Here is a 12461-nt window from a genome sequence, read left to right as displayed (position 1 = left end):
GCCAGGCCGAGGGCTCGGCGGCGGGAAGGCAAAGCGTCGGCCCGCGCGCGGGAGGGGCGGGGAGCGGCGGCCTCGCGCCGGACGGCTGAGGGCGGGAACGCAAGATGGACGGGGAAAGGGTCGCCCCGGGGGCTAGGGGCTCCGGGAGCCGTTGAGGCCTTTCTCACCATCGCGCCAAACTCTCTTTGCCGCAGCAAACGCCGACTCCGCAAGCCACACACGAGCTCAGCCGCAACGCTGCCAACAGCCAATCTCTTCAAGAGAACCCACCGGAACTCGTCCGAAAGACCACAGAGATGAGCACACTTCCGGCAGCTAGAGAAGACACTGGGTCTGTTTCGGCCATCTTGGATAAGGGCAATGACTTAAGTTAGGGACAGCTTGGGAGCTTTAGAAAAAATTATTTCTTTCCAGACTCTGTCTTCTGTATTGTAGTTCTTAGGCACATGCTAAAGTGATCATCAGTTTAGCGTGCCCCCCAACAAACAGCTATCATTAGCCCTATTCAAAAATGGCGGCAATATGAGTTTCCCGGGCCAGAGGTCGGTTGTAACCCGGAAGTGACCTTCTAAGGAGGGCGTGTTGAGGCGATCCGGAAGTGAGTGTAATGAAGAGGTGCCACTTGGCGGCCATGGCAGCTGTAGTATTGGCGACTCCGGGTCGAGGCCCGGCGAAGTGGAGTACCATGGGCAGCATCGGGCATAGGGCAGAGACAGCTTTATGTCAGCTTAGCTGGTGAATCCCTACAACCCATCGTTAGAGACCTGCAGGACTTCTTTCCCCAGGCTAGACTCGGAGGGGAGTGGGCTGGGACCGGTGGGCTGGTCCCAGCTTTAGGGGAGTGGATCAGCTGCGGGGCCATCCGAGAGAAACAGGGGCTCTGAGACTACGCAGAGTTCGCTTGGGTTTTCCTGTTCTTGCTGTCTGAGACGTTGTGTGTGTGTGGCGGGGGGAGCGGGCCATTGTACCTCCCTCATTTCGAAGATTGAAGAAATTGCTCCTTGGAACAATTTTGCCGTCTCTGTTAACCCACGAGAATGCAGTGACTGGCGTCCAAGAACCCAGGGACTGGGATCTAAGAGTGCTCAAAGTTTTTTTCTGGTGCTAATATCAGCAAAAAGGGATCGTTTCCGCGTACATTCAAAGTGCCTCGTGAGCACACCTGGTGAGGAGGCCTAAAGAACGAGAAAGTCCGTCCACTGGTTCTCTTGGGACCACTGCGCGTTTAAAGAGCCTAAACGCGTTTTGAAGCTGCTGGAATATTGAAGTGTGGCGTTGGCGGGTGAATAAAGGGCAGAATGGATGATTTCATCTCCATCAGCCTGCTCTCTCTGGCTATGTTAGTGGGATGTTACGTGGCTGGAATCATTCCCTTGGCTGTTAATTTCTCGGAGGTAAGAAATTCTCGATTTTCTGTCAGCTGGCAGGAAGGTTGCTAGAAAGTAGTGACAGTTGCAGAGGGGAAGCTGCTTACCTAAGCTCGGCGCTAAAGGCTCATTAAGGAAGACTGTCTTTTTTAAAAGATCGAAAGACTTAAGTATAGAGACAAAACTCATATTCAGCTCTAGAAATCGTAACGTGGGTTGGGTACTGCAATGAAGATCCCTGCAGTATTCTGAATCCCCTGAAATTGGAAAAAAATGTGGGGCTCTGCAGTTCCCAGGAGAGGCACCGTGACTTTTCTGTTGATTCCCAGAGGTTTCAAGGACTCCAGGTACCGAGATTTGTTATCAAGAAAACAAATGGAGAATATTATTTGTCCATAGGAGCTAAAATCAATATGATAATTTCTCTTTTTGGGAAAAGCAAACATTTTAAGGGAGGCAAAGTTTGTTCCTTTTGGGGTACCTTTACAGCAGTCAGTAGTATAATAATTGTAGTTTAACACAGAAACTGTTTAACTCACATAAATTAGTTTATTTTGCACACAAAGCGACATCCCCTTTCTTATTTATTTTTTTAAACTTTGCGAAAGGTTCTTGTTAAATTGCCTACCAGTATGAGATCGCCCTGCCTCAGCCACCCAGATTATAGGTGGGATTATAGCTGTGTACCACCACACCCAGCTAAATTAGGTTGTTTTTACCTCTTTTCCTTGTAAAGAAGCAGAGCATTGGAACGGATATTCTGAGGTTGTTTTCAAGTCTTTTTGCTTAGAAACAAACTTCTGGTTAATGTGTATTGACATTTTGTTTAACTTGATGCGTTGTCATTGCTTAAACATTACTAGAGAGTGATAGATGAGGGTGTTGTTCGTTGAAAATGTAGATAAATCCTTTGATTGTCATAAAGAGGCCAAGTGCACAGTGTTAAACCCGTGGGGAGAAAAACTCCATTCAGAAGAAAGATGTGTTCGTGGATTTGCCCTGGAGATCAGCAGTAGCGTAGGCCCTGTGTCCGTGCCAGTCTGGACAGTACCCAAAGGAAACGGGAGGTGTGCGCGAGGTGTTGAGCTAGGCTGACCAGAAACCTGAAGTAGAGACTTCGCTGATGAAAAAATGGGCTGGGGCAGGAAGGAAGGCAGGACTAGAGGGTGTGAGTTTGACCAAATGGGGAAGCCCACCGCTGGATGGGAGGCTTGAATTGCTTCCCCAGTTATTTCCCTTTTTATCTGTATCCCTCGTATCTAACACAGTATTTGTAAAAAGTTACATATGTTAAACATCCTTCACTTGAAAACCGATGGAGGTACAGATGAGGAAATTGAAGACTCAGATTATGCCATTTGAGCAAATTCCTGAAGGGTATTAGAATCAGAGCTGTTGAAATCTAGATTCTTCTGACTCAGAACGGTGCTTCGTCGCACTGTCCACTGCTGTAAAGGTACACAGCAGATGTACAGGGCGGCCCATCTACAAAGCCGGGCCGCAGACTTTGCTAGGTTCGTAGAATATTTGGTTTTATTGGGTAGTTTTTGCCGCAGGGTGACGGTTGGGTAGAGCCGAGGAGCAGCGGATTGTCTCAGTACTCCCTGGCCTGTGACGCCCGCCTCACTCTTCTGGGTCACCTGCCTGCTCAGTACTTGGGGAGCCTGCTCGCTTTTCCTCTAACATAAACAGCTTTTCCCTATTATAACTGCCTTAAAATTAGGTTGACACTGTTAGGCCTGACGTTTGTGAGGTTTGGATTGGTTTGTATGCTTGAAGATTTAATGAAGTGATATTCATGAAGAATTATAATTAATTCAAATAAACAACCTGTACAATTTTTTTTGTAACGGGGTCTCAGTGTGTTGCCCGAGCTGGTTTGAAATCCCTGGGCCTCAGGCGGTCCTCCTGCCTCAGCCTCCTGAGTAGCTAGGACTGCAGGCCTGCACCACCATGCTCAGCTGAAACTTCTAATTTCAGTGAAATGCTTAACCATGCTGAATATATTTATTATGTATCACAGAATATACTGATAACATTTTGTAAATGCTTGGAACTTTTCCAATTTTAGTATTTTCTCAAAATTTCTAGAATAAGTATTGAGTGAGTACTGAGATATACAGGTATGTTCTATTTTTTTTCCCACTAACAGGAAATATCTACGTGAGTGGTGTTATTAACCAGGCCATTAATAAAGCTAATAGTATACCATGTCATTTGTGGCTTGCCAAATTGATAGTTAAGTGGCCTTTTTCCAACTGTATATCTTTTTTTTTTTTTTTTAAAGGAAGGAAGGGTTTATTTAGCTCATAATTTGTGGAGGTTTCAGTCCATACTTGGCTGGCTCCAAGGCAGAGTGGCACATGGCAGAAGGCAATGGTTCATGGCAGCAGAAAACAGCAAAAGCAGCAAGAGCAAAAAGGGAGGAGCAGCCTCAACTGTATGTTGTAAAATGCTACAAATCATCATTCATGATACTGTATGTTTGTTATTATAGCAAGAGCAATGCCTTTTGTGCCATTAGAATAGAATGAATGCTATCTAACTTAGTCAAAAATATTTTAGAATTCAAAAAAGAAAAAAAAGGGCCAGGGATATAGCTCAGTGGCACAAGTGCTGGCCTGGCAAGCACAAGGTCCTGAGTTCGAGTGTAAGTACAAAAAAAATCAAAAAAGAAAAAAAATTAATAGTTTGGTCATCTGACTAGTTCTAAGAGAAATTCTGAAGAAAAAAGTATTGCAGGAACTAAGCATTTTTTTCTAGGCAAGTTATGTTATTGACTGATGTACTATACAGTGAAACTAGTAAGATTACAACTTTGTAAAAATAACTTCATATAAGAGGGACTTGGGAAGCACAATTTCTACCCTTTAGTAAATAGCTCCCCAAAGGGCTGGGGGTTTAGCTCAGCGGCAAAGCGCCTGCCCGGCAAGCGCAAGGTCGTGAGTTCGATTCCTGGTACTGGAAGAAAAACAAAAAAACAAACAAAAAAAAAGTAAATAGCTCCCCAAACTTCTACACTGATTAAATGCCATCCACTTTTAAGGGAGTTTAGCTTTTCCCTGGGGACCAGTGGTATTAAATAAGAGGACCAAACAAATCTACTTTTACAGTTCACTCTCATTTGTATGAAAGATATGCTTTGTATTCATGCTCGTAATCTTGCTGTTGCTTTGCCATTCAACACTTTTTTCTTCAGAATTTCTCCTAGAATTAGATGACCAGTCAAACTATTAATTTTTTTTTTTTCTTTTTTGAGACAGGGTCTCATTATGCAGTTCAGGCTGGCCTCAAACTCACAGCGATCCTTCTGCCTTAGCTTTCTGAGTGCTGGGAGTACAGGTGTACGCCACCATGCCTGTCAATCCAACTATTAATTATGGCAGCGTTTGTATTTAGAAATGAGTTAAAATCAAGTAGTCTGAATTGCCATAGCAGAATCCACTTCCCTTATCATTAAGACCATCAAGAGGTGTATGTGGTACTCCTCACCCCCAAAATAACTAACACTTTCATGACTTTCTTCCTTGTCATTTGCCCTAGCAACTGTACCTTTCTGCCTGAATGATTTATAGAAACAAGGAGAAGAAATCTCCGGTTTTTCAAATGTACTTATAAATGACTAATTAAGATGATATTTTTTCACCACATGGGAAGAAAAACTAAAACTTGTAAAGGAAGCCATGGTATGCTTTCTACAATGAGATCCTGTCGGGTAGCAGAGGTGGGTACTCGAGTTTAACACCCTGTTATGATTTTTGGATTCAGTTCTATAAACAGGGTTTTTTGAGGGAGGGCTCTTAATTACAGTGCTCCATAATGCATAAGTAGATTGCGAACGTGCCTTCCCTAGTATAACCTCAGCTTAGCTGCTGCTCTGATTAATAAATGAAGTTAGCTGCAAACAGATGGCCAAAGTAGGATTTTAGGTTGACTGCCTGAGGATTATTTTTGTTTTAAATTTCTATTTCAATCCAGGCCAGTACATTTAGAAAAATGAAATGAAGCTGAACTCAGAAAAGAAACACATTGATTGTTACTAGATTCAACAGACAGGATTACTCCTACATTTGTAATAATCCATATTGCTATAAAAATCTCTGAAGCATTTCCGCTTACACACTCTTCTTTCTACGGAACAGTTTGGGCTCTAGTGCCGCATTTGTCATTGGTTAAAACAGCATAAGTCCCTAAGTAGGCAAAGGAAAGCAGTGCTCCTGTTAAGGTGAATTTAGAATTTAGTAAGGTTAATAATGCACTAATTTCAAACAAACTGTCTGAGACAGCGTAGTTCAAGATCTGCGTCACTTGAGTGAGCTATTTAACACCCTGTCTCTTTTGTTAATCAGCCTCGTAGTGTTGTTGGAGGACGCAATGGAATAATATAAGTAGTGCTTAACATTTTGTCTAGAACATAAAAAGAACTTCCAAATTTTTTGTTTTGTTTTGTTTTGTTTTTAGACAGGGTCTTGCTATGTAGTGCAGGCTGGCCTTAAATTTACTTAGGTAGCCCGGGCTGGCCTCCCGAACTCACAGTGATCCTCCTGCCTCAGCCTCCCAGTGCTGGGATTACAGGCATGCCACACCTGGCCAAAACTTGCAAATGTTGAAAATAATCCTTTTTTTTTTTTTGAGACATGGTCTCACTATGCAGTTTAGGCTGACTTTGAACTCACTTTGTAGCCCAGGCTGGCCTTGAACTCCAAGCTGTCCTCCTGCCTCAGCCTCCTGTAAGTGCTAGGATTAGAGGTGTGCACCACCACACCCAGGAGAAGAAAGTTTAGGACTGTACTGATTATAAAAATTTTGTTGATTTTCAGATTTATGCCTGGTGTGGTGGTGCAAGCCTATAATCTCAGGACTAGGGAGGCTGAGGCAGAAGGATTACTGTGAGTTTGAGACCATCCTGGGCTATAAAGTGAGTTCAAGGCCCGTCTGAACTACACAACAAGACCCTGTCTCAAAAATTTTTTTCAGATGGATAACTTTGTTTTGATTAGATCTGTTTTGGGGAAACAGACTTCTAATAGTGAAGAAGCTCCTCCTCCTCCCCCTCTTTCCCGTCACAGAAACTCCTCAGCCGTTTGTTTGCCTGGACGCCAGAGGTCTGCTTTGTCTGCGGTGCCTTGTCAGGGATCCAGTGTGAGGGGCCTGTGCTTTCCCTGCAGCCTCCTGGCCTTGTCGTATTTCCCTTAATATTTAACACCCATTTCTTCACTACACCCGTTCTCACTTTAAGCTTTGTTTCATTCTTTCACATTTTAAAGTTTTGTGTCTCATTATAGTAACTGATTCGTTCATAATAGGATTCTTTAAGTTATGACTTTACCAGCAAATCAAAAGTGTATTGTGTTCAAAGAACAGCTTTGTTCTGTGTACTTTTCCTTGGACAGTTGGTTCTTCTTGCAGTCGATTTGACAAAGTTACATTTTGAAGGACTTTTGCATCGTCTGGTATAATTATTCTCACTCTTATTCTTACTCTCTTACGGTAAAGCTTTTTACTCGCTTGAAATTTCATTTCTAAATTCTAAGATTTTAAACTTTGCAACTTCACCAATTTATTCATATCTGAAAAGCAATCAATATTTTGTCTTTCCTTAGATTTGAACTATAGATTATTGTTTCATAAGGGTTTTTAGTTTATTTATTTATTTTTTTGTCTTTTTGAGACAGGGTCTCAGTATGCAGCTCAGGCTGGCCTTGAGCTCACTTTGTAGCCCAGGCTGGTCGCGAACTCACAACAACCCTCCTGCCTCAGCCTCCCGAATGCTGGGATTACAGGCGTGCGCCACCACGCCCGGTCATAAGGGTTTTTATTTGATCAAACTAAGGCAAAATAAAATCTGTTTTTACAATGCTGGGGATTGACTTGCGCATCTGGGCGATCTCTAGATAAAATAAAATTTGGACATAATCTGACTTGATACTATCTGTCTGAGAAACTTCCTTTTCTCCAGGATACTGTGTGGATAAACAAAATTGGCTGTTCTGCATCATAATCATGCTTCATGGAGCACTTTCTGCGCATCAGGCACCGAGGTGCACTTCTTTTCTTTTCCTTTCTTTGTGGTGTGGAGACTCAAACCCAGGGCCTCTCACATGCCAAGCGTGTGCTTTGCCCCTGAGCTGAGCCCCCACCCAGATGTGCCTTGTCTTACTCACCCTTGGGACAGGACTGTGAGGTACTGGTAGTCCTGCATTTCGGTGAGCGCACTCAAACCTGGAGCGCTCCCAGACCTCGGGAGCAGTATGATCTGAAACTAAATCAGTTCGATCCCCAGGGCCAAAGCAGTTGACTGCCAGGTGATGTTGCGTTTCCTGATGAACCTGTTGAAGAGGAATGAGAATGTGACTTCTGTGGGTTGGTACTTCTAGCTGTCCACGCTAGGAGCATGGCTCACGTTGACTTTCCACAGTATGTCTCAGGCCTTTCGCTTAGGATGGCAGACCTGCAACTCCAGAGGCAGACAATCTCCAGGTACTGAGACCTGTGAGGAAGACCTGAATGTATCTTAACGCCCTTAACCCCTACCGCGTTGAAATCTGAAGTAATTCACACCTGGGACTACCCGAGACTAATTTCACACTGGACATCTTCCTAATTTATTCAGTCCTACATGGTGCTGTTGAAGAAATGGCTTCCTTTTTGAAGGAAGGTACAAAATGGATTCAGAATGTTTCTGTATGTGAAAGTCTTACCGTTCTTTGAAGAATTTAGAGATAAAACTTGCTGAATGGTGATGAGATATAAGATCCCTACAACTCCCTTTGGAATTCTAGGTAACAAAGCAGCACGAAGTATGAGTAGTGGTATTTCTTAAAACCTATGATAGAAGTACAGACTCTTTAATCCTCCTTGAATACTAATATTGAGTTTCTAAACATTTCTGTACCTTGTTGTACATGACTTTTATTAATTCTTCTTGGTACTGGACGTCCAACCTAGGACCTCAGCCTGCTAAACATGTGTTCTACCACTTAGCTGTACCTCAGCCGCTCATTCATACTTTATGCATTTGACAGGGGCAAACTAGGAAAAGAAGATGCTGAGAGTAAAAAACTAAACAACACGGTGGGTTTTGTCAAGAAGCATTTTAGCATAGATTCTGGTGCTAAGACTACCTGGGACAGATAGATCAGAGCTCTGCCCTCTGTTGGCTCTGTGAGCCTGTGCAAATTACCTAACTTTCTAGCTCCGTTTCCTCAATTTGTACAGGGGGGAATAATAGAAGTACCCACTGCATAGTGGATTAAATGAGCTAATATATGTAAAGTGATTATAATAGAACAGGTGGCTAGGCGTGGTAAGGCATACTTTTGATTCTAGCACTTGGGAGGCTGAGGCAGGAGGATAGCTGTGAGTCCAAGGCCAGCCTGAGCTACATAGTGACTCCTTGTCTCAAAAAAACGACAACAAATAATGAGCATGTGTAATAACAATAGAGCGTGCTCAGCGTACTAAATAATAAATATTAGGGCCAGAAATATAGCTCAGTGGCACAAGCGCCTGTCTGGCAAGTGCAAGGTCCTGAGTTCGATTCCCGGTACCAAAACAAAAAAAAACCAATAATAATAATAAATATTAGTTACAATGGTGATGAAGAATATTTGTAGCACCTCTGTTGGGCTTGGTCATCCAGAAGCCTCATTAATCCAGAGGACCGGAAAAATCATGGATTAGTTGAGCAGCCTGAAGAGTAAGCATTTTGTTGCTTTCTGTTGTCCTTGGCTCTCACTTGGATTTGTACATCTTTTTATGCCATTCGTACAGACTGGTGTGCCACTTACCAATGTATTGCCTCAGCTCCAAATGTACTCTTCATCGACCTACAGGAAAAGGTGTCTGCGCCCTTTAGGTGTTTTTCTCCTGCGCGCTGGCAGGATGTGAAGCGTTGTCAGTGAGAGGCACTGGGGAGAGCCTGCAAGGGAGGGCCTTCCCTCTTGGTTCCGGTGCGCTTGCTCAGGTGCGCGGCGGCTCCCCTGCGGGTGTGAGTCCCTGCGGTGCCGCGCCGGCCTCCTGGGCCGCTGCACCAGGCCGCAGAGTCTTCCGCCTGCAGGGAGGCGTCCCACTGCCCGGCTCCGCAGTCGGCAGTTTCCACTGGCAGCCCCGGGGGTGGCTTTGCAGGAGAGCTGCCGGTGAGACGCTTTCCCGTGACCAGTTTCCCTGGGCACCTGGAGTGTTGGTTGCCAGCAGGTCCCTCCAGCGAGGCGGCTCTGGGGCCTCTCTGTCAGTCATTAAATGCTGGGCGTGCCCGCTCCACAGGGTTTGCATCTCGGCCTTCGTTGGAGCCTCTGTGAGTTTACCTTCCTCTCAGCCCTAGGGAAGTAGCTGATCGCAGTAGCTGGTCCTTGTGTCTGCTCTTACGCTCCTTAGGATTCTCTCTAGCCAGTTCCTTATTACGTTAGGACCCTGTTAAAGTTATTCTTTAAAGTTATTTGCCCTATTCACATTACCGTGTGGTTTCTATTGATTGGACTCTGACTAATAAACTAGGGAATGAGAAGGGATCAGGAGATGGGCCGGGGATATAGCTCAGCTGTACAGTGCTGGCTTGGCAAGCACAAGGTCCTGAGTTCGATTCCCGGCACCAAAAAAAAAAAAGAGATGGAGGGGGTGAAAAGGATTTAAGATATATACATGTGCCAGCTCTACACACAGAATTAAACATTACATATTGAAAACATGTACTAATAAAAACTATTCTTAAAAAGTGAAATAACCACAGAGGCTGAACAGTAAATCATGCCTGGAATAAGATAAAACAGTCCAGCTGGGGCGTGGTGGCACACCCTCTAGTTCCAGCTGCTGACGAGGCTGAGGTAGGAGGGTTGCTTGAGCCTAAGGTTTCAGGGCCATCCTGGGCAACATAGCAAGACCCTGCCTGTCACTTAGAAAGAAGGGGTTAGATGTCATGTATATGGCAGCTTATCCTTAGCATCAGTGCCTGGGATTCATTAGGGTTTCGTGCAAGTTATGGCTGGCTGAGGACCACCAGCCCTGGTGTTCCCAAATCTTCCTGTTTCCCCAGAGCTGGACATGGGGAATTTTATACAAAATCCCCCAAATTTACGCTTTGACTCCTGATTGACATATCACGTCACTGTGTGCGCCAGACAGCCCCTGTTTGTGAGTTGCTAGTCTAGAATCCCTGGGCAGGGCTGTGTGGTTTCTTAGCTGTCTGCAAACTGGGACCAGCAAACTGTAAGGAGTGCGGAGCAAGTGGAGGAAATAAGACAGCGTGACAGCAGTGTGGGAAAGCAGGAAAAACAGTTCAGACTAGCCCAGAACCTCAAAGCCCAGTTGTTGAAAAGCACTTAGTACAAAGGGAAAAATGTTGACGTATCAGGTTCTGCTGATTTTTAACAGTAACTTCGAGGAGGAAGAATTCTTACCCAGCTTGTAGATGAGGTAACAGCCTCACGTTTATGGGTTAGCAGTCACCATTTCTACAGCCCCACTCAAATTAACAGTATTTTGTGCTCGCTTTGGCAGCACCTGTACTAAAATGGGAACGATATAGAGAAGATTAGCACAGCCCCTTGTGGAAGGGTGACACGCAAGTTTGTGAAGTGCTCCATGCTTCAGAAGAAAATTAGTATTTTGAAATGCCTGGCTATATATAATAGAGACAGTCTGTGGAAAGTTTAGAAAATTTGATAAAAGTAAAATGATTTGTCTTCCTATTGTCCAATTAGAATCACTAGTAACATTTTTCTTTCCATCCTTTCTATTGTTTGCATTTTTAACATGGTTGATTATGTAATATATGTGTATTTTTACATTCTCTCTTCCTTTTCTGGTAGTAGAGCATGAGCATCTTTCCTTTATCATTAACTTATTCTAAAGATTTTTATTTTTTATTTTTTTATTTTTTTGGTTTTTTTGAGACAGGGTCTCACTATGGAGTTCAGACTGGCCTTGAGCTCACTTTGTAGCCCAGGCTGGTCTTGAATTTGCAAAGATCCTCCTGCCTCAGCCTCCTGAGTGCTGGGATTACTGGCGTGCGCCACCACGCCTGGCTCTAAAGATTTTTAAATGTCTTCATTACCTTCCATTTTTTATGTACTCAAGTTCTTATTATCCATTTAGATTGTTTTCAAGGTATTACTGCATCACAATATTGAATGAATATTTTTGTATCTAAAACTATGGCCAGATTTCAGATTATTCCCTCAGTGGTACAGTGATAAAGTCAAAGGGCATAAATGCTCTTGAGGAGGTTTTCTATTGCCATTTTTTAAAAAATGCATTTTTCTAATAAATGTAAATAACACTATAGTCTCACAAATATTATCATTGTTCATCATTAAAACTTCACAATTTTATAGAAAAAATTGTATTTTTAGTATTTTAGTTTCCTCACTTGGACTCTTTTTATATGACTCATACGATATTTATCGCCTATGTTTTCCCAGGTTCTTTCCCCATGGCTTTCTGCCTGTTTTGTTTTTGTGGTCACATGGGAGAATCTTATCGTTGGATTTCCATGTATGTTTCGTTCTTTTAATTTAGAGAGGACTTTTATGTAAAAAGAAAACCAAATTCCGTAGTCTTTTTTTTTTTTTTTTTTTTGGTTTTTCTCCGGTACTGGGAACCGAACTCACGACCTTGCGCTTGCCAGGCAGGCGCTTTTGCCGCTGAGGTAAATCCCCAGCCCCCAAATTCCGTAGTCTTATTGTCCAGGAGTGGAGGAGGAAGTAGCATTTCATGAGGTACCTGCTTATCGCTCCCTCCTAGAAGATGCCGTTACGTTATGGCACTTGGGCTCAGAAGGGTCTGCGCCCCTCCCCAGGTGCTGCGTGTTATTCACGTCAACTCTTACCCAAGTGCCTGGGCTTGGTTTTCTGTTCTTACAGGGGAGGTGCTCAGCGTTTTGTGTGCAGACAGCCGGTGATGTTAAATAGAAGTAATAGCAACATTTACTCTGTGCCGAGTGTGCTCACACCCGACTGCTGTGAGCAGTAGTGGTAGCAGTGCCTTTCACAGAAGAGAACGCTGAAGCATACGGGGAGTAAAGATCTTGCCCAGCTTCACAAAACTGCTGCATAAGACAAAGCGCTTTTGGCATATAGTTTCTTTTTTTTTTTTTTT

At 43.8% G+C, this 12461-nt stretch overlaps 2 protein-coding genes across 4 annotated transcripts in view; one reads left to right on the top strand and one right to left on the bottom strand.

Annotated features, from left to right (window-relative positions):
• Erh (enhancer of rudimentary homolog (Drosophila)) overlaps positions 1-278 on the bottom strand; it is a 16205-nt gene extending 15927 nt beyond the window's left edge. The window contains exon 1 of the mRNA XM_005399034.2: positions 168-278. Within this exon, the coding sequence (XP_005399091.1) occupies positions 168-170 (3 nt within the window). The 5' untranslated portion in view covers positions 171-278. The remainder of the gene's footprint in view (positions 1-167) is intronic.
• Positions 279-369: 91 nt separating this feature from the next.
• Slc39a9 (solute carrier family 39, member 9) overlaps positions 370-12461 on the top strand; it is a 58341-nt gene continuing 46249 nt past the window's right edge. For 2 of the 3 annotated variants that reach the window (XM_013521986.1, XM_005399036.2), the window contains exon 1: positions 370-1394. In XM_013521986.1, the coding sequence (XP_013377440.1) occupies positions 1299-1394 (96 nt within the window). In that variant the 5' untranslated portion in view covers positions 370-1298. The remainder of the gene's footprint in view (positions 1395-12461) is intronic. The other variant, XM_013521987.1, reaches the window with a different exon arrangement.

This window comes from Chinchilla lanigera, unplaced genomic scaffold (assembly GCF_000276665.1).
Source record: "Chinchilla lanigera isolate Chin_1 unplaced genomic scaffold, ChiLan1.0 scaffold00065, whole genome shotgun sequence".
Lineage (NCBI taxonomy): Eukaryota > Metazoa > Chordata > Mammalia > Rodentia > Chinchillidae > Chinchilla > Chinchilla lanigera.
The sequence above is the reverse complement of the archived record's forward strand: the minus strand, read 5'-3'. Positions and strand labels throughout refer to the sequence as shown.